General features: G+C 49.7%; 1 protein-coding gene across 2 annotated transcripts in view; it reads right to left on the reverse strand.

Moving 5' to 3' along the window:
* Positions 1 to 22,500, reverse strand: part of DPP6 (dipeptidyl peptidase like 6) — a 1,052,271-nt gene that overhangs the window by 934,861 nt on the left and 94,910 nt on the right. The window contains exon 1 of one of the 2 annotated variants that reach the window (XM_070450574.1): positions 17,146 to 17,321. The exons of the other annotated variant lie outside the window; for it this stretch is intronic. Within the exon in view, the coding sequence (XP_070306675.1) occupies positions 17,146 to 17,196 (51 nt within the window). The 5' untranslated portion in view covers positions 17,197 to 17,321. Of the gene's footprint in view, positions 1 to 17,145; positions 17,322 to 22,500 lie in introns of those variants that run through there. 2 annotated transcript variants of the gene reach the window in all.

The raw sequence follows: 22,500 nt of genomic DNA on the forward strand, positions 1-22,500 counted from the left end.
AATAAATAAATGGCCCTTTCCCCCTACCCCCCCAGAAAGAACTGGGCTTAGAACTAAATTTTAGCATCCACCAGAATCTCAGGACCTAGACTCCAAATGCTTGTAGGACTGACCTGTGTTTAAGAGTTTATTTAAGAAAATCATGTCTCCCGTGTGTACTTAGGTAATATTCTCTTTTGCACAGTCAAACATTTGCAGTTACATTCTATGTTGGGATTTCTGCTGCAAAACAATAAAATCAGGACACAGGAGGAAAAAAATAATACAGATGCCGAACCCATCCTCAGAGTTTCCATTTGGTTAGGTCTGGGTGAGCAGAGGCGCTTCCATTTTGAAAGTTCCCAGCGAAAGCTGGTCCAGGCGCCACTCTGCAAGAATCACTCTCCTGAATGATCTTCCATGCAGTGTGGATAAAGAACAGAGACCGCCCAGTTCAGCGCCTAGCTCCACAGGGCTCAGTCCCAACTCCTCTCAGGGCCGCCTGAAAGCACACCCAGAGAGGAATTCAGGATGGAAACCGCATAAGGCACGGGTGCTGAGGGCCGGTGAAGACGCACATCTTTTCAGGAAGAATTCCAATGACCCCCGGTCCTGCATCTTCCCACACACTGCAAAGCACTAAAAGCATTAACCTGAGATCTCTGTGACTAGCAGCCATCTCGTACCAAGATGTAAGCTTGATGGCATGTATTTCCTACCAAAAATCATATATAAGCTGCCCTCTCCCCTTCCTCTTCAAAACAGTTTCCCCAGAGCTACGGACAGCCTGTCTCCCAGCCACAGTCCTCAGCAAGTACCTGAATAAAACTTAACCTCCCAACTTCTAAGCTTTTTTGCTTTTCCTCAAATCAACAGCAGTGATAACTGGTTCCTCTTCAGAAATCAAACCGAGAGTCCACATCAGGCTAATCCCTGCATGCATTTCAGATTATAATGGATGGTTTTAAAACATCATAATGTTAGGTAGTTAGAATAGGAAACAGGAGTCCAGAATGGCGGTGGCTAAAAGACAAGGAAGAGAAAAGCCTGTGAAAAAAGAACAAAAGAAGGTCCGAGGACCAGAGTGAGGACCTCAGGTAGAACAAACAATACTCCTGGCTAGCCCAGTTTACATAGAGCAGGCCCAGGAGGAGAAAAAAAACATATAAAAAGAGAAGCCAAAGGGCTGGGGTTCTCTCTCTCTCTCCCGCATGCTGGGGTACTCTTCTCTTCGTGTCTTTGGGTTGACATACCCTCACTCCTCGAGGATGGATTTTCCTGCTATTATCTAAATAAAATAGAGCTATAACATGGAGCTGTAACACCGATTTGTCTAGGAGCTATAACACAGTCCATTTGAGACCTGAGAGCTATAACATGGTCTGTCCAAGACCCGAGAGCTGTGACACGCCGAGGGCCTTGAGGTCCGTCACTCCAAATCTTTGTTGTGATGAGACAGAACCGAGGAACGTACACTCGGCTGACAATAATATGAACAATGCGAAGTTCAGCCTCCTAAGCATTTGTATGTATGCGAGCACACAGGCCTGCCTGTGCACACACACGTGCATCAACAGACGGACACACCCCCTCAGCAGAATCAGTGCACGCTGATGATTTCAACACCCTTGGTTTTAATGACTGCTCGAGCACTTGGAGAATAACACATTTCTCGGGAGCAGAGCAGCAGCTGAGAGATCAAATTAGGTTAAACTGCTGTGTTTTGCAAGGTTCCTGGAGAACTTAAGTGATAGTCCAAATCCAAGAACCAAAGCAATGTCAATTGAAAAAAAAAAAAGTACAATCTAAAAACTAGAATTCTGTTTCATTTGGCATACTCTCTGAGGACTCCAAGCCCAGGATAGTTCTGAGTGGCTGTTCCAAAGAGGTAAGGGAAGATACAAGGTATGTAAGGGTTTCTGCAACAAACCCCAGGTAGTTGGAACAGCAATAGAGTGCTGTTAGTTAAAGCAAACCAGACATCCTAGGTTAATGAATTTAGCATTTTTCTTTGTATAGAAAGATGCAAGAGTGTGAGCTCACTGAAATCTTTCCTTTGATTGGCAACTCAGCTATCTGGGGCCAGTATCCGGTTTTTCCCACCCTGAGTCCCCCAGCTGCACAGGATGTTGTGGGGGGGCGGTGGGGGGGGGTTGCAGTGCCTGAGAGCTTGGCAGTTTGCCTGAACCCCAAGACCCCTCAGGACTCACCTTCTGGGGGGCTGATGGCTTAATGAGCACAGCATCTTTTGTTTGCTGATCTGGCAGGCAACATTTTTCATTCAAAGAGAATCAGTTTTTCAAGTGAGTCTACATTATAAAGGGGCTTCTCCGATAGCTCAGTAGGTAAAGAATCTGCCTGCAGTGCAGGAGACCCCAGTTTGATTCCTAGGTCAAGAAGGTCTGCTGGAGAAGGGATAGGCTACCCACTCCAGTATTCTTGGACTTCTCTGTGGCTCAGCTGATAAAGAATATGCCTGCAATGTGGGAGACCTGGGTTCGATCCCTGAGTTGGGAAGATCCCCTGGAGAAAGGAAAGGCTACCCACTCCAGTATTCTGGCCTGGAGAATTCCATGGACTATATAGTCCACTGGGTCGCAAAGAGTCAGACACGACTGAGCAAGTTTCACTTTCACATTAAAAAATGGCACTTGCCAGCTAGTTTGGGCAAGTTGATCAACTCAGCCTCCTCTTTTTTTCCCGAAACCAGCAACTTTTTGGTCATTTGCCTCTTCAGTAGGCTTATTAACCCAAACTTATATTTTCAGAGAAAAACATAATTTAGGAGAAAACAAAACAAGTGAACCAACAAACCAAAGGGAGGTAAGAGAAGAACCATCCCCTTTCTTGGTCAGCTGACACCTGACTGTCTTTGTGTCAAAGGATTCCTCCTTCCAGGTAGAGAGGGCGGTGGGCAGGCAAGGCTGGGGCCACAGTCCTGTCTGGGGGCAGGGCTCGGCGTCCTCAAGCTGGGCACGTGACTGCCATGGGCAAAGCAGAGACGGCAGGTCACAGTCTCAAAGGAGGATACAAACTCGGTCCAGGGGAGTCAGACACAGCAGGAGAAGACACTTCTTCTCCTTCACCTCTGACCTTGTGGGTGGCTGTGATTCTGAACATTCGTGGAAGCCCAGTGTCTCCCTCTTTTCCTTAATGATGAGTCAGCAGCAAGATCTCATAAAGCCCACTATTCAAGACGCAGAAACCACTTTCTAGAGTGAGGACATCTGAGTGAAATGTACGTATGACTTAGGAAAGCCCTATATACACTATTGATACTATGCAATAAATAGATAACTAATCAGAACCTACTGCACAGTACAGGGAACTCTCCTCAGTGGTCTGTGGTGACCTAAATGGAAAGGAAATCCAAAAAGAAGGGATATATATATATATATATACACACACACACGTATAGCTGATTCACTTTGATGTACAGCAGAAGCTAGTACAACATTGTAAAGCAATAAAAAATTGCTTTACAATGTATACAATACTCCAATAAATTTTTTTAATTAAAAAAAAGCAAATCAGCAAAGCCCAAGATCTGATCATGGGGCGTCCCTGGTGGCTCAGTGGTAAAGAACTCGCCTGCAATGCAGGAGACATGGTTTCAATCCCTGGGTTGGGAAGATCCCCTGGAAGGAAATGGCAACCTACTCCAGGATTCTTGCCTGGAGAATTCCATGGACAGAGGTGCCTGGCGGGCTACAGTCCCTGGGGTCACAGAGAGTCTGACACGACTGAACAACTTAACAACAATATCTGGTCACAGCTGCAGAGGTAACTTGCAATTAAGTAAGTCAGGCAAGACCTCGGGTTCTAGTAGAAGGAAGCGGGGTTCTTATCACCTGGGTTTTCTCACGGGTGTCTGCCCATGGGCACTGCTCTTTTTGGAAGATGCCTCTGGTGCCCACAACTGAGGACAGTCCCCCCCGGGTCAGTGGTCCCCAAAGGCTCTGTTGGTATTTTCCAGCCTGTCTCAGCTCTCCTGTGGATCCGTTCTATTCTCTAGGACCCCTGGCTTCTTATCCTCCAGCTGTGGCCTCCACATTCCCTTTTTCTCGTGGTTGCTGACCTGCCCTGTCTCCCTCCAGACAGCTGGATTCTGTCATTCTCTCGTGGTTCCCACAGGGCAGCCCTGGTTGTTACCTTCACACATGGGACTCATCTCACAGGTGAGGCAACTCTGAACATCGTGGTCCCTTGACCTCTAAGGGCTATGGCTGGTTTGCCTCTAATGGAAAAAAAAAAGGGGGGGGGGGTCCTAAATCCATCATACGCACACTGTCCATTCACCCAGCAGATGCAGAAGACATCGGAAGACCTGTCTACACGCCTTGCAGAATGCAGCACAGGTACGGAAGGTGCCCAGCATCAGTGTACAGACGCAGAAGGGATGATTGTGGAGCAGCCTGCGTACACTCTGCTCAAGCAGGAGACCCACACACTTCACAAGTCCCCCGAGACCTTCCTTGGTGGCTCAGTGGGGAAGGATCCACCCGCCAGTGCAGGGAACACAGGTTCAGTCCCCGGGCAGGGAGGATCCCACACGCTGGGGAGCAGCTAAGCCTGGAGCCACGGGCACCGAAGCCCCGGGGCCACGGCTGACGAAGCCCGCACTCCCAGAGCCCAGGCTCTGCAGTCAGAGAGGAGTCCCCGCCTGCCCCAACTAGAGAGAGCCGGTGCGCAGCAGTGAAGACCCATGCAGCCAGAGGTAATAAATAAAATTATATTAGTCCCCGGAATGCCTCCCAGCTATAACCCTTCCCCCACCAGCCACAGGTAATGGTTCTGTGATTTGTACTGTACGATCAGAACTCCCTCAATTTTTCTAGAAACATTATCCCACCCACCAGGGTTTCCACGTCAGCATACCCTCGTGGGGCACTTCAGCTTTACCTGTTTTGAATCTTATAGAAACATAACCACACAGTATGTGTGTATTCTTTCACGTCCGGCTTCTTTGGCTCACCAGCGTGTTTGAAAGAGCTGCTGAGCTTTTGAGTGTGGGTCCCTCATTTCCACCCCGTCTGGTGCTCCACTGTACCCAAATACTGAGGGAATCCTGCTGGTGATGGGGATTTGACCAGTTTCGAGTTTGAGGCCAGCACACGCTTTCCTGCCATCAGCATCCTCTCACCTGCCCCTGGGTGCTCACCTGCAGGCATTTCTAGCGAGCACAGGCCTGGGAGCAAGTCACGGACTCACAGGGCATGTGCACACATGTGTATCATCCATGTGCAACTAATGTGAAATCATTTGTACATTTTCAGAATTTTTCCCCCCATCACCAACTGTGTATTGGGTTTCCAGTGTCCCACATTTCTGCCAAAATGTACTGTTATAAATCTTTAATAAATGTTCGCCTTTCATTGGGTGTTTTCTCGCTGTGATTTTAATTTCCATCCCCCTGGTTACCTTCTTTGCTCCCATACTAGGAGGTCCAAAGGCAGATAACCTCTCGCCAGGGTCTAATATGCTTCTCAAGGGAACAGAAAGATTAAACTTCTACATTGTTGGAGTTTCTTGTTTGCAGATGACGCTGAACTGTTTCATATACCTCAAACAGCAAGCGAGGGATTTGAGGAGGTACCGCCTCCTATCAGCTAGACAGAGATAACCCTTGCTTTGCAAAAGGCTCTTTATTGTCATCAAGGATCACTTCTCTCTTTTCTGTAAGCAACCCCCTAAGCCAGTGTGTGAAGGTCACGGCTTTCTGTCCACAAGCCTGCGCCTTCTCCATCCTGGAGATTTTTTGTAAAAGGTGATGCTTCATCCTGCGGAGAAATTAGCATCAACATGTATACCCTCTCAGGTGGAAGACGGACAGCTGGTCGAGAAGGTTCTGTGTAGCACAAGGTACCCAGTCTGGCCTTCTATGAGGACCTGGACAGATTGGGGTTGGGGGGGGGGGATCAGGAGCCAGGGGGTGTATGTATCATTATGGTTGATTTCTGTTGTTGCATGGCAGAGGCCAACGCAACATTGTAAAAATTAAATATATATGTATATATTTAAATGAGGCTTCCCTTGTAGCTCAGTTGGTAAAGAATCTGCCTGCAACGCACAAGACCCAGGTTCAGTTCCTGGGTCAGGAAGATCTCCTGGAGAAGGAAATGGTAACCCACTCCAGTATTCTTGCCTAGAGAATCCCATGAACAGAGGAGCCTGACAGGCTACAGTCCATGGGGCTGCAAGAGTCGGACTTGACTTAGCAACTAAACCACCGCCATATATGTAAATAAAATAGAGATGCTGCTTCATTCTGAAAGACGGCCTGTGCTGTGCACACCTGAGTTTAATCCTAGCTCATTTTAAACAGGTGTCAAATCAACAGTAACACCAAAACAGGAAGAGACTTGGGGAAGCTGAGAAATGGAAATAAGATAGCAATGGATGGATGGAACTAAGGAGTCCCTAATGGTTAAATTTCTAGTTTCTCTGATCACACGGACATAAATGGAAGGGCATGGAGGTGTTTTTCCTGGAAAAGAGACCACAAAGAAGACACGGGACAGCTGTCTGAAGACAGGTCAGACTGTCGCTGAAAGCAAAGATGAGACCAGCTTTCCTAGTTCAGAGGCTTCGAGCTGGGACTGTGTGAACTTCCCTGAAGGTAGATTTCACGTAAACAGAAGAAACACCTTGCTCGAACTTGTCAATGACAGCTGGAGCTGAGTCCCTCCACGCGTTTCAGAAAAGGCTAGAAATCCCACAGGGACAGAGCTTCAGAAGAAAGCTCATTCTAGACGGTTTCCAGGTTCCCTCCCCTCATGCAGGCTTTATATTTCCTTCCAGCTGGGGCTGGGGAGAAAAGGGTTTCTGCAAGAATACATGAAAAGTGAAAGTGTTAGTTGCTCCGCTGTGTTCAACTCTTCGTGACCCCATGGGTTGTAGCCCTCCAGGCTCCTCTGTGCATGGGATTCTCCAGGCAAGAACACTGGAGTGGGTACATTCCCTTCTCCAGGGGATCTTCCTGATCCAGGGATCGAACCTGGGTCGCCTGCATTACGGCGGATTCTTTAACATCTGAGACAACAGGGAAGCCTGCAAGAACACATGGTGGGCTACAAAGACCCTGGCCTGGGAGCGCGGGGCTGCTCAATCATCTCTTCCAATCTCAGCAAGTCAGCCATAAAAAAGAAATGCTATTTGTCCTGTCCACACAGTGGGTGTTCTAATATAACAGACGAGTGCATGCAGAGCTACTCTATAACCTCTAAAGGTGCTAAGCAAACTGTAAGCTATTCGTATAATTAGGTTTGAAATGAAAAAGAGTGAGGATCTTAAAAATACATGCACAATTTACCAAGTCATAGGAAAAAGAACAGCACAAAAACCCTGTTAGGGAAAGTTTATCAGGATTTGATTTGGTCTGAGACACAGAAATATCTGGAAACGAGTATTTAAGCAGAAAATCTTGGTTGTCTTTTATAAATAATTATAGTTTTTGGAAAATGTGTTAATTCTTTTTTTTTTTTTTTTGCCTGAGGATAGAGAGTCTAGTCCCTTAATTGAACGCTTTTGTAAGAAAAAGGGAATTTTGGCTTGAAGAGCACTAACTCTCATCTTCCAAAAAGGTAGAATGAGAAGGTACAGAAAACTGGCCTAAGGTCCAAGGAGTCAAGGATGGACCCTGCTCGCTCTTCTTCAGCCTCAAGTGTGGGAATCACAGGAGACTGTTAGTCTTCAAGGGTCCCCAATCTCAGGGATCTAACGCCTGCTGATCTGAGGTGGCGCTGATGGAATAATAAGAGAAATAAAGTGCGCAATAAATGTACTGTGCTTGAATCATCCCCAAACCATCCCCCTCCTCCGTGGTCCCTGGAAAAACTGTCTTCCATGAAACTGGTCCCTGGTGCCAAAAAGGCTGGAGACCACTGCGCTGATGCAAGTTCATAGATGGACTCCCATTAGGAGAGGTTTCACTCCCTGTGGTCTACATGCAACAGAAATCACAGAAGGAGAAAAGTCACGCAATGGGAGACCGTATCTGCCAATGACGGGACTGACAGGGCGTCATTCCCAAAATAAACAAACAGCCCGAGCAGCAAAAACAAAAACCCCCAACAGCTCAAATCACCAAACAAGAACTACCTGAAGCAAAACTCTATGATGCCTACCCGGGGCTGGGGGGGGGCGGAGGGGAAACTCTTATTTTTCAAACACCATTATCAAGAAGAAAAGCCATCAGCCCCAGTTTCTCCCCCACGACGAGACCCAGTCACAGCTGGTACATCAGCCACCAGGCCCCGGGGCTGGACTCGGGCCAGCAGTTCCTTTCTGTTTTTGTCACGATGAGTAACAGCAGCCTGCAAACCAGAACACCCTCAGCACCGTGAGCACAGCGGGGTGATCACAGCGGGCCGATGCTCCCTTCACAGAGAAGAAAGGCAAGCTCCCGAGGTGCCTGTGCCCACGGAGCCCGCACCCAACAAGCCTGCACGCTGCTCGACGGTCGTGTAAGCACTTCCATCTGGGAGGTGCATGCCTCACACGTGTGTGGGCAGAGACCTCCTCGCGCGGGCACACACACACGGTTCTGCCTGAGTCATCAAGGCTCGGACGCTGATTGCCCTTGACTTTGTGACTTATTAAGAGTATAAATCGAGGCTATCTATTTTCTCGGCCTATAAACAGTGATGCTACGAGGCTGGCTGGTGAGCTGGAGATGCCACAGTAGTCAGTGCAGAAGGGATTATGTACCAACAAAATATCAGTTCTGGCATGAAGGTTACTTTTCCGGCAGGTTCCTGAGGTTGGTACTCAAGAGACAGGCCACCCTGGCTAAGGAGGGAGCTGAAAGGGACTTCGGGCAAGGTCAGCTTTTCAAGTTCCCTGATCTTATGCAGGACAAAAGACAGTCCAGTGGTCCGGAGGCCACTCAGAAGCTGATGGCGAATTCCAGAATTTCTATGTCCTCTCTTTGACCCTCCTTGCTCTTCTGGCTCCATGGGTTTAGAATAAATCTTCAGGTGGATCACAAATAACAAGAGTATCTTACAGTCAAAACGGTTGCTCACCTCTGGACATGAAAAAAAAAAGGGAGGGGTCAGTGGACTTTCCCGCGGACACCCCCGTGTCGCCGTCAGCCCGTCAGAGCCGCCCTGCATACGGCTGTCCCCGCGTCCCTCTCCTCTTCTCCCTCCTTATTCTGCACTCTCTTCCTGTCCTTCCAGACACTCCGCCCCCTCTACCACCTAGGAAACCAGGCTGTGCCTTTCCAGGAACCGTGACGGCATCTTATAAACAGGGGCATGACTTCCTTAGGCTCTGAGGACACCGTGTACTTATAAACTGGCTCCGGAAGCGGTGCCCTCCGTCTGGACTGCACAACAGAACCACCATTAGACACAGTCATGCCGGGGCCGCAACGCAGAGTGACTAGATCAGAATACTGCATGCTCAACTGTGTGTGCACGTGTGTACACGTGCTGTGTGTGCTGGGGCGTGTGCCTGTGTGATTGGGCTGTGTGCGCATGTGTGTGTATGTGTACATGTATATTGGAGGGGGTATGCTTGTGTGTGTGTGTGTGGGGGGGGGGTATTGGAGTGTATGCACCTGTGTGTATGTGTGTGTTAACTGTGTATACACATGATGTGTCTATGTGTTGGAGGGCTGTAAGCTTGGTGTGTGGGTATTGGTGTATGTGTATGCATGTGTGTGTATGTTGTGAGCGTGTACATAGGGTATGTGTGTGTAGGGTTTGTGTGTACATGTGTGTATAGGATGTGTATGTGTACATAGGGTGTGTGTATGCATGTGTGTATATAGGATGTGTGTGTGTACATAGGGTGTGTGTACATGTGTATGTAGGATGTGTGTGTGTACAAAGGGTGTGTGTACATGTGTGTGTATCGGATGTGTATGTGTACACAGGGTGTGTGTACATGTGTGTGTAGGATGTGTGTGTGTACATAGGGTGTGTGTATGCATGTGTGTGTATCGGATGTGTATGTGTACACAGGGTGTGTGTACATGTGTGTGTATAGGATGTGTATGTGTACACAGGGTGTGTGTACATGTGTGTGTAGGATGTGTGTGTGTACATAGGGTGTGTGTACATGTGTGTGTATAGGATGTGTATGTGTACACAGAGTGTGTGTACATGTGTGTGTATAGGATGTGTATGTGTACACAGGGTGTGTGTACATGTGTGTGTATAGGATGTGTATGTGTACACAGGGTGTGTGTACATGTGTGTGTATAGGATGTGTGTGTGTACATAGGGTGTGTGTACATGTGTGTGTATAGGATGTGTGTGTGTACATAGGGTGTGTGTATGCACGTCTGTGTAGGATGTGTATGTGTACATAGGGTGTGTGTACATGCGTGTGTGTAGGATGTGTATGTGTACATAGGGTGTGTGTATAGGATGTGTGTGTGTACATAGAGTGTGTGTATGCCTGTGTGTGTGTGTACATAGGGTGTGTGTATAGGATGTGTGTGTGTGTACATAGGATTGTGTACATGTGTGAGTATAGGACATGTGTGTGTGTGCTGGGGGTGTGGCGTGGCCAGCCTGGAGTGCCGTCAGCAGTTACTCTGGGGACATGAACAGGCAGCAAGCCTGGGAACCTGTGCCCTCAACCCACCATTCTCGACCTGCCTGCTCAAGGATCACCTCCCTGCTGACGGCGTTGTCCAGTCACTGCGGAGACTCAGCGCCCCGTGAGTTCCAGACCTTCCACGTCTCTAATGGAACCCTCCCCCAGCCTCGCCGGAGCCCCAGGGACCACGGGGCTTCTGACCAGTTCTGTCCAACTCCGACCTCTCAGCTGGCTGTGTGTGTGTGTCCCGCAGGATCTGGGACATGTCCTTCCTTGAGCTCTAAGCTGCAGTCCTGTTAATCCAATAGAACTGGCTCCCAGCACCAAGGGAGGTCACAAAGTCTCCTTCTCGTTAAACTTATTTTAAAGTAATGAAGGGAAAAGACAACAATGACCTGGGGTCAATTTATTTACCTCTCCAGATAAAAAAGAGGACGGAGGCAGTAGTTACTGAACGGTGATGTGATTCATAACAAACACACGGATTTATAACTGCAGCCATAGTTCACAGCACCCAGAGCCTTGGACTGTCCGGCATCTTCTGTTACCATATTCAGCCAACTGTTCTCTGTGCCTGAAATCACTTTGGAGCTTTAAAGGGGAATGTGTGCATGTGTGCTAAGTCGCTCCAGTTGCGTCCGACACTTTGTGACCCCGTCGACTATAACCCACCAGCTCCTCTGTCCATGGGATTCTCCAGGCAAGAACACTGGAATGGGTCACCATCCTCCAGGGGATCTTCTAAACCCAGGGATCAAACCCATGTCTCTCATGTCTCCTGCACTGGCAGGCGGGTGCTTTACCACTAATGCCACGTGGGAAATCCTAAAGGGAGATGTGCCAAGATGCTCAGTTGGGTCCGACTCTTTGTGACCCCATGGACTGTAGCCCACCAGCTCCTCTGTCCATGGGATTCTCCAGGCAAGAATACTGGAGTGGGTTGCCATTTCCTTATCTTGTAATTCATGACACGCCCCTTTAAAGGGCAGCTGAGTTCCTGTTAACCAGGTGACCCTAGGAAATCCCCTAAGGATGGGGCTGGTTTCCAGAAGGCCCCACCTCGATTAGAGGGTGGGAGCTCTGATGTGCCAACCGCTGATCTCCAGGGAGGGGAGGGAAGCTAGATACTGAACTGGCGGTTGATGGCCAATGATCTCATCAATGCTGCCTACATGATGGAGCCTCCGCATGAGCCCAGTGAGACAGGGTGTGGATGGCTTCTGGGCCGCTGAGCCAGGACCCATCTGGGGTGGTGGTACCCCAAACTCCCCAGGGACAGAAGCTCCTGTGTTTGGGATCCTTCCAGACCCAGCCCGGGGTTATCTCTTCACAGGACTCTTCATTTGTATGTTAATATCTTTTGTCATACACTGGTCATATGATAAGAAAACTGATGATTTCCTGAGTCTGGGAGCCATCCTAGTGAATTAATGGAACCCGAGAAGTGGTCCCCCAGAACTTCTGGGCTTAGCCAATCTGGGCAGAAGCCCTTCACCTGTGGGACCAAGGGTTTCTCCAAACAGATGGGGTTGCAACTGAGCTGAATTACAGGACACCCAGCTGGTACCAGAGAGCTGCCTTGTGGTGCTGGGAGAAAAACTACATATGGTAATCACAAAGCGAGCATAAACTTCAAACTCACTGTAGTTGTAAGTGGAAGGTACGCTACGAATGGAATTCTCTCTTCTGTTATCTGATGCATTAGAACATGAAGAAGTTCTTCAAAGAAAAGTACAACCAAGACCACAGACCTTTCCCATAAAAACTGTCCACACTGGGTGTGGAAATGAACACCTGTCTGTTCACTCAACCCCTGGGGACTCCCGTGCCTAGCACCTGCTCACGGGTGAGTGAAGATACAGTTTGGGAAACGCACCACACCTCTAGGAAATAATAAAGGGAATTCAAAACTCAAATGATGAGCAAGTTTGTAGTAATAGAGTTAGGGGCCAGGACAGATCAGAGAAGGGAGGGTAATCATCCAAGCAGAGGAAAAGGCCAACTTGGGTATCTTACACGTCCCCACATGAAGACCCAGCAGCCCATCAAGTGAAGCCAGCCCTGTGCATGCTCCACAGCTCTACTCAAGACATTTTATGAAACATCCAGAACTGACCATCCCTTTCAGAGTTTAGGAACTTCTTCCTAGAGACCTTAGCACCTTTGTGTATCTTTTATTGGGAGTTAGTGTCTAAATCCTTTCCCAATCCTGTAAATCCTGTAAGAGGTGTGTGTGAAATGGTACCTATCTCGTGTTTTTGTTTGTGGTTTTTTTTTTCTGCATAGGTGGGATAATCAGCATTTCAAGAGGGGTCTGGTGATGGGGTTGATGACTTTGGGAACAGACACTGAACAACTATGAAGTAGGGAAATCCCTGTGTAGATACCACACCCCTGGGACGCATAAAGAGAACCCTCCAAACCCCATGACCTCTGAAACAGTTTTGGAACCCATTTCACGAAGGTAAATTCCTCCCAGTATACAAGCCACCAAGCTCACCTTCGGAACCAACATTACAGCTTTTGTTGCCAGGATGCCAATAGCAGTAAGAAAGCAGGAGTGTTCCTAATCACCCTCAGACAGAGGAAAGATAATGCATCCCTAGAGGATGCGCCCCCAAAAGTCATCTCACAAGTGTGTGTCCCTGTTCCACAGGAGGGTGGACAGCGGGGAAGGTGTGTGCCATACAAGTTCCCATAACTCATCTACAAACCTCAAAGCCTTTCCTCAGCTCACCGTGGCTTATTATGAGCAGGCATCAACACCGGAAGGCCATCATGTCTAGCAGGACTGAATCAGTGAGGAATCCACGTGGCCCGAATACAGCTCTCACTGCAGGCAGTTCTACTCTGGGTTTCTGTCCAACCCAGAAACGGGAAGATCGGAAAGGATCGGAGGCCCATGACATCACAGAAGCATTTGGTCAGTGGCCAGAGCCCACAGTCAGCGGCCACAGGAAGAACATCCACTTCCATACATAAGAAGTGAATCCCCAGGCTGCAGCGTTTATTCAAAAGCAGCACTGTTCAACCATGAGATTCTCGGGATCCCTGTGGCTTGCAGACCTCAGACCCTCACCATCTGTCTTCTGAACCTCCCCGGACACAGCTCTGGTCACCAAGGGTGTGGCCAACCTCATTCACCCCCCATCTGCGTGCAGGGCCACCAACACACACCACAGAAGGGGCACCCTGTCACCCAGGGCATCAGGCAGTCCTCGGGACTCTGATTTTTTTTTTTAAACCAACCTTTACTCTGTCTCCAGGAAGCAACTCAATGTCTGGGAAAAGCTCCCAGAGACAGAGTAGGGCAACTGAGTGTGAAGTAATCTCCTCTGGCTAATCAAATTTTCCACTGACCCCAGACCTCCTGCCAGAGGATCTGCCTTCCTCAAACAGCCCATTTAATTTAAACCATGGTTAAAGAAGTAGGATATCAACAGAGTCATACAGCAAGACTGGGTTGAAAAAAATGCAAGTCATCCCCCCAGCCCGTACAAATTTTCAAATGTAGATTATCTGAAAAGGCAGGGATTTGAAAACCTAATTTCTCTTCTGAGAGAGTGGAAAACTTTCGATCCCTTTCAAGGGTATTAAGTTGCAGATGAAAGGTGGCTTCATTCTGACAATATTAGAAATAAAGTTTATGAAAAAGACTCTCCTCAAGAATGAAGCTAGAAGTTGGGAACCATTCCACCCATGTTCTTTCTTTTATTCATTTATTACACCAAAACAAGACTAGAGGGCATACCAGGGAGTTTGCCTTCCCTTAATCAGCTAACTGTCACCAGCAATAAACTTCTAGAGCAACGTGTAAGGAATAAAACGTTCACGAAGATTTTATGAAAATAGATTTTCAATTAAGGATTACAGCACAGCAAAGGCAAGCCAGGTGCTATTGCCATGGTTCTTGGGAGCAAGAGACGATGGGTCCAGACCACATGGTCACACACGGGCACATGAGTGAGGGGAGACTGGAGTAAAACGGAATCTGCATGCCTGGCTGCAAGGGGACGTGGCCCTTCACCCACCACCCTGGCAGGACCAGGTGTCCCCCTTTTACACATCACACCTCAGACGTGGGTCCAGAGAGCTCCGAGTGCCCGGCCGGGCGGTGGAGTCTGTGTCTCTGTCCCTGTGTGTGTCTTGCTTCACGAACACGGACATCATGCAGCTCACTGCACCCCTTCCACGGCAGTGACATGAGCAGCCACTCAACTGTCAGCGAGGGAATAAATCATCCCATCCTCATCGGGAATGTAAAATATCACCTGAATTCCAATCAAGCTGCAAGCGCAAAGAATTTGCCAGTCATCGAATCCAGGAGAGGCTGTGATTACCCAGAGACTTCCACAAACAACTGATGAAAAATTAGGGCTCAGTAAGTCTCAAAACAACGATTTAAGTGGCATGATCACTCGAGTAAAGCGGACTGGATTTAGCTGGGATGTGACATTTCAGAGAAGGCACAAACCCAACGGCAGAGTCATAATTATCAATTTAGGAATTGACAGAAGGTGGAAAAGTTGAGCGAGCTTGTGTCTGATTTTCTTCTTAGGCCAACAACCAGATCAGATGAGTCTGAAAATATGACCGGTGGCTGTAGGCTTATCTAGACTCAGTTCGACCTGCTCTGATGGCCCTTATGAAATGCAGACACAGAGGAGGGTGTTCGGTGGGCACCCCGGGGAATTGCTTTGTTCGCTGTGTGAGAGAAAATGAGATCAGTGTTCTCACTCTTTATTTTTCTGAAGTAAATGCAGAGAGAGGGGAGTGGGAGGGAAGATCTTAAAAGTTTTTAATGAAGATGCCACATATGCCATGTATATGAGGACGGTGCTGTATGACAGTGTACTAAGTTACTGGAAGAAACACTGACTGGACCACAGATTTAGGTAAAGAATCAATCAAGCATCATCATTATTATCATCAGCAGGAGGAACCTGAATCTTCTCCCCCGCAGGGGTCCTAAATGTGCAAGTTTTACATTTACATTAAGGCATCACATAAGACAGGAATTGTGGGTGTGGGTGGGAACTTAATTGGAAAATAGTACTCCACACACGTTTCTGTCCTGTTTATACATGAAATTATGCAATGGCAAGAACTGGAGTGGGGAAGGAGGGACACAGATGTATTTTCACAGACAATTAGGTAAGCCTGGGAGAAACCCAGGCTGATGAAGGTTCAGGAATGAGGGGCTTGTCGTCCCTGTGTGTGTCAGGGACAGGAGGGGGTGCCTACAAAACAGTCCCTTGAAACAGTTACTGAGCTCCTCAGGCCGGAAGTCAAGTTCAAAATGCAGGGTGATCGGTCCTCTGCCAGGCAACAGGTGCCTCGCTGTGGGTGTGGTTAAGCCGGCTGGGTTCTGGTCCAATTTGCATACATTTTTCATTTCTTGCCTCTTTTTATTGAACGCAAGACCTCGCAACCGCTCACTAACTGGGTCCCTCCATTCACAGCCCTGCTTCCGCCCCGCACCCCTGGGATCCAACCAACGGGAGCCCCGGCACCCCCAAAGGAATTTCTGCATTTCCAGCTGTACCTTCAAAGTCTCACGGTGGGCCCCCGCCTCCGGCCCCTCCCTCACCACCAAGGACCCCGCGGACTAGTCATGTGTGGAAACAGAGCCCCACCTCCGGAGCAGCCCACGGCAACCCAGAAAGGGTTAAAACATCAGCCAAATAAACATGCTCACACACAGTTTCCAGAGAACAAGATGGCAACCTCCTGGTCCTCGCCAGGAGGGTCCGGCGCCCTGACCCCCGTGGCTCCTGGTCCGGGGCCGGGATGCAGACGGCAGGGGCCCCAAGGTGGCGCGGTGCCCCGTGCGGTCGGGGGTCGGCGGGGGACGAGGGACGCCGGGGACGGGGAGCGGCGAGGGGGGGGGTGGTCCTCGACTTAGCAAAGTTGTCAAGGCGCAGGTGCCCCCCTTGCCTGCCGCCCTGAGGTCCCCGGCGGCACACGGGACTCCTCGGGGGACGATGTGCCATCATTACGCTCGCTGGCACCGTCAGCCTTTTTTGTGGGTCGGGGGGTGGGGGGTGGTCACCGTTGTCACACCCGGGAGCAGGGCCCCGCCCAGCCGGCAGCCGGGATAGCAGCGGCCGGAGCCAAGAGACAGGCCCCCGCCCCAGGTGAGCCACGGGCTTCGCGGACCCCAACAGGTCCCGGGCTCCGGGATCTCAAGGCCGGCGCGGGCATCCGGGCCCAGCGGTCCTGCCCTGGCCTCGGCGACCCGGCTCTCCGCGGGTCCCTCCCCTCCCCGCCACCACCACCCCGGCATGGCCCCGGGGGTCCGCCGCGAGCTGGAACGGACGCGCGGCCGGCTGGGGGCTGCTCCGCCGCCCCTTCCCCACCGCGCGCAGCCCGCCCTCGCCCCGGACCCCGAGCCACCTGTCCAAAGCACAGGGACCCAGGGCCGTAAAGTTGCAATTTGCAAACAGGCGGCAGATCCACCGCACCCGGGCGGCCGCTGCTGGGGGGTTCCGGTGGGATCTGGCGGTGGTGCACAGGGTCGCCGTCAGTCCCGGGGGTGCCGCGCTCATCCCCAGCACTGGTCTCTCGGTGCCGGTCCTCCCGGCCACGCGCGCCTCGCCCACCAGCACTCACCATCACGTTCCCTTGCATTTTAGCCGTCTTAATCATCGCCTTCTCCTTCATTTTGCCCCAAGTCTGAACCCGACTTCTGGCCCGAAGAAGAGTAACTTAATCCATTGTCTCACTGATGATTAAAGTAGAGACTGGACCGGCCGAGGACTGGGTGGAGTTGGCTTTTGAAGGAAAAAAAAAAATTTTTGCAGCGCTTCAGCGTCCCCCCTCCGTCACCCTGCCCCTCTCCACTCCCGGGCGGATCACAATAGCAATCAACTCTTTTCGGCCGTCGCTTGGAAAGAAAAATTAAAAAGACGGAGAAGAGGGTGTGGGGGTGTTGCTGCTTTCAACAAAAGCCGGCGGGCGCCGGGAGCGGGGGCGCGGGTAAAGAAGCTGCGAGGCGCGGGGCCAGCTCGACAGCCTGCGTATCCGGCGGGCCGGCCGGCCGAGCTTCGCCAGCGACAGCGGCTGGCGCGACGCGCGGGGCGCACGCGGGGGGACCCTGGGCGGCGCGGCCAGGGTGGGGATGCTCGGCAGGGGCCGGGCGCCGGGCGCCGAACTGGTCCCTAAGGGCGGGGACCCCGGCGAGCTGGCGGCGGCCACAGTGCAGGCGGGCCCTTGTGTGTGTATATCTGTGTGTGTGTGTGTGTGTGTGTGTGTGTGTGTGTGTGTATGTTGTGTGCGCGCGCGCGCGCGTCCACACACGGCTGCGCCTCTTGAACCCGGCTGGACCAGGATGCTTCGAGCCGCAGCAAGGTTAAGCAAGCCGAACCTTCTGGGTAGAATCGGAACCCCCCGAAGCACCCCTCCCGGGTACACGCCCCCTCCCCGCGGGCCCAGTGTGCGCCGCGCACGCTCGCTGGGTTTTACAAACAGGCACCACCGCGGTGCCGGCGGGTGGAGCCGCCGCCTGCCGCCCAGCGTGAGCGCAAGATCGACTGAGACCACCTCCCGGCGGCGCCCCCCGGAGGGAAGGGAGAGGCCGGGCAGAGCTGGGCGCTGCCTAGCACTTCCGTGGCTCAGGCGAGACGCGGGAAGCAGAGCGCTCATAAATATTGTTGTTTCGGGTTACCATGGGACGCACGGAGCGTCTCCATGGTTGCAGCGATGATCTGCGTCCGAATCTGCCGCCGCGGCGGGTCCAGGGCCCGGGGAACCTCGCTGGGCGGCGGCACTCGCGGCGCCGGCCGGCTCTGCGCCGGCTCACCTGGCTTCCCAGGCTACGCTATCTCCCCGAGCCCCGGCCTCCGCCCCAGCCGCGGCCCCTCGAGCGTCTTTGTTTCTGGATCTGATCCTGCCGGCTTCCCACACTCCAGCCTCACGCCAAGGGGTCTGCCTCGCCCCCTGAGCCCCCACCGCAGCTCTGATGCACCCACCCACCGCCCCCCAGCCTTCACCCCAAGCGGCTGGTTGTCTGCTGATCGCGCCGGGTGTTCCCTGGTCACCACCCCAGGCCGCTCCCGGGAGGCCGCAACAGTTCCCAGGCGCGGTTTAGCTCCGTGGACCACACGGGGACGCGCGCTCCCGAGAGCACGCACGCCAAGAGGGGTCAAATTCAAATGCTGCCAACCCAGGCCGCCCGGAAGAGCACCGAGGATGCTCCGCGCGCCGCGGCTTCTCTCCTCCACCGAGGATCAGGCCACCGCCGAAATGGGACTGGAGCTGTTTCAGCCGACACCAGCGCATCAGGCTTGAACTCACTCTGTGTGTGTGTGTGTGTGTGTGTGTGTGTGTGTGTGTGTGTGTGTGTGTGTGTGTGTGTGTGTGTGTGAGCGCATCAGGCTTGAACTCACTGGTTGTGTGTGTGTGTGTGTGTGTGTGTGTGAGCGCATCAGGCTTGAACTCACTGTGTGTGTGTGTGTGTGTGTGTGTGTGTGTGTACACGTCCTCGCCTGGGGGAAGGCAGTGGTGGGGGGTAATGTGAAGCTGGGAGGAATTTGAGAAACCATTCCATTTCTTTATATTCATAAAAAATCGCTTGTTAGAATGAACAAGAGCCCTGTTTCCAACGCACACAGAAAATTCTGAGCAATTGCTACTGTAATCAAATGCAAATTACTCACAATGCCTGCATATATGAAACATTATATATAAGCATTATATATATATACACACACACACATATAGCAGGTATATATAAGCACATGCAAGCAGTTGATTTACAGGTGAAAAAGACTTGTAACTAATGATTTGTCGTAAAAGATAAGTGGAAGAAATAGGTGAAACAAAGCTGAATTGAAAAGCAGAGGATTCGGATTAGCCTGAAAAGTGGCAGGCATAACACTTTTTTTTTTTTTTTTTTTAGGTTTAAGAAGCTCTCTCCTATGTTAGGATTCTTAATGACAGCTTTTCTCTAAAAATGAACATGGACACAGATCATCCTTGTACTGTTGACCTTTACACTAAACCCAGCTTAATGTGGACAAAAATATTTCCAGTCTAAATTCTGATTTTAAGAAGCATTAAGATGGTTCTTTCTCCTTTTTATTTGAAGTGGCATTAATACCTTCAGAATCTTCTTCCCTCTCTTTCCCACCAAAACTGCTCCCTCAAAACCTGGCTTTTCCCATCGCATCCCACCCATATTGGCGTAGGGAGAAAAAAATAAGAAAAGACAGAAATATTTTTTAATGGAGGTATAACTGACATATCACATTATGTCAGTTTCAGGTGTGCAAGGTAGTGATTTGATATTTGTAAACACTGTGAAATGATCATCACAAGAGGTTTATTTAGCATCCATCACCACACCTAACTAAAATTTTTTCTTGTGATGAGGACTTTTTAAGATCTAGTCTCTTAGCAACTTTCAAATATGCAATTCAGTACTAGTAACTACAGTTACCATGCTATACATTATATTCCCAGACATTTCATAACTGGAAAAGTGAAAGTGAAAGTCGATCAGTCCTGTATGACTCTTTGTGACTCCATAGACTATACAGTCCATGGAATTCTTCAGGCCAGAATACTGTAGTGGGTAGCCTTTTCCTTCTCCAAAGGATCTTCCCAACCCAGGGATCAAACCCAGGTCTCCTGCATCGCAGGTGGATTCTTTACCAGCTGAGCCACAGTTCAGTTCAGTTGCTCAGTGGTGTCTGACTCTTTGCGACCCCATGAACCGCAGCACGCCAGGCCTCCCTGTCCATCACTAACTCCCGTAGTTCACCCAAACCCATGTCCACTGAGTTGGTGATGCCATCCAACCATCTCATCCTCTGTCATCCCCTTCTCCTCCTGCCTTCAATCTTTCCCAGCATCAGGCTCTTTTCAAATGAGTCAGCTCTTCACATCGGGTGGCTGAAGTATTGGAGTTTCAACTTCAACATCAGTCCTTGCAATGAACACCCAGGACTGACCTCCTTTAGGATGGACTGACTGGATCTCCTCACAAGGGAAGCCCAAAGGATAACCTGGACTTGTCCGGGATTTGAACCTGGGACCTCTCCCACCCGAAGCAAGAATCATACCCCTAGACCAATGAACCACCCTGCAAGGGCTTTCTCAACACTTCTTTGGTAACTGGAAGTTTGTCCTTTTTGACCGCCTTCACCCATTTCTCCTTGCATTCCTGCCCTTGTCATCGATCTATTTTCTATATCTATGAGCTATGAGAAGGAAATGGCAACTCACTTCAGTATTCTTGCCTGGAGAATTCCATGGACAGAAGAGCCTGGTGGGCCACAATCCACGGGGTCGCAAAGAGCCGGGCACGACTGAGCGACTAACACTGTGAGCTTGGTCTTCATTTTGCTTTGTTTTTCAGATTCCACATATAAGTGAGAGCATGCAACACTTGTTTTTCTCTGTCTGACTTATTTCAGTTAGCATAATGCCCTCAAGGTCCATCTATGTTGTTACAAATAGCAAGATTTCACTCTTTTTATGGTTGAGGGGAGGCTTCCCAGGTAAAGCAGTGGTAAAGAATCCACGTGCCAACGCAAGAGACGCGAGTTTGAGCCCTGGGTGGGAAAGATCCGCTGGAGGAGGAAATGCAACCCACTCCAGTATTCTTGCCTGGAAGATTCCATGGACGAGAGGAGCCTGGTGGGCTACAGTCCATGGGGTCACAGAGTCGGCATGACTGTGACTAAGCACACGGAGCACAATATTCCATACTGTCCATCAATGGACACACGTTATTTCCATATCTTGGCTATTATAAATGATGCTTAAATGAACATGAGGATGCAGATGTCTTTTGAAGTTAGTGTTTCTGCTTCCTTACCCAGAAATGAAATTTCTATATCACATGGTGGCTCCATTGTTAGTTTTTTTAGAAAGTTCCATACTGGTTGTTTTTTTTTTTTTTTCATAGTGGCTGCACCTCATAGCTCAGTTGGTAAAGAATCTGCCTGCAATGCAGGAGACCCCAGTTCGATTGCTGGGTCAGGAAGATCCCCTGGAGACAGGATAGGCTACCCATTCCAGTATTCGTGGACTTCCCTGGTGGTTCAGTTGGTAAAAAATCCGCCTGCAATGCAGGAGACCCTGGTTCAACTCCTGGGTTGGGAAGATCCTCTGGAGAAGGGATAGGCTACCCACTCCAGTATTCTTGGACTTTTCTCACAAACATTGCACAAGGGTTTTCTTTTCTTCACATCCTCACCAACATTTGCTATTTCTTACCTTTTTATAATAACCATTCCAATGTATATAAGGTGATATCACTGTGGTTTTGATCTGTATCTCCCTGATGATTAGTGATCTTGAATCTTTCCATGTTGGCCATTTGAATGTATTCTTTGGAAAAATATCTATTCAGGTCCTCCACCATGTTGTAATCAGGTTGTTTGTTTATTTGATATTAAGGTGTATGATTTCTCTCTATATTTTGGATATTAGACCTTTATCAGATAATATGTGTTACAAATGTCTTCTCCCGTCTGGCATCCTGCCTTTTCATTTTGCTGATTGTTCTCTTTGCTGTGAGGAAGCTTTTCAGGTTGACGTAATACCACTTGTTTACTTTAACTTTTGTTGCCTTTGGTTTTGGGGTCAAATTAAAAAAAACTATTACCAAGCCCCATGTAACTTATGCTTTCTTCTAGGAGTTTGATGGTTTCAGGTCTTACATTCACGTCTTTAAGGCACGGTGAGTTAATTTTTGTGTATGGTGCAAAATACTGGTCCAGTTTCATTCTTTTGTGTATGATCATCCAGTTTCCCCAGCAAAACTTATTAAAGAGACAGAGCTCTCTATTCTGTTTCATTGATCTATGTCTGTTCTTATGCCAATACCATACTGTTTGGATTACTAGAGCTTTGTAATAAAGTCAGAGGTTATGATGTCTTCAGATTTGTTCTTCTTTTGCAAGATTGCTTTGGTTATTTAGGGCTGACCTTCTTTGATTCCATACAAATGTTAGGATT

Source organism: Odocoileus virginianus, chromosome 1 (genome assembly GCF_023699985.2).
Source record: "Odocoileus virginianus isolate 20LAN1187 ecotype Illinois chromosome 1, Ovbor_1.2, whole genome shotgun sequence".
NCBI lineage: Eukaryota > Metazoa > Chordata > Mammalia > Artiodactyla > Cervidae > Odocoileus > Odocoileus virginianus.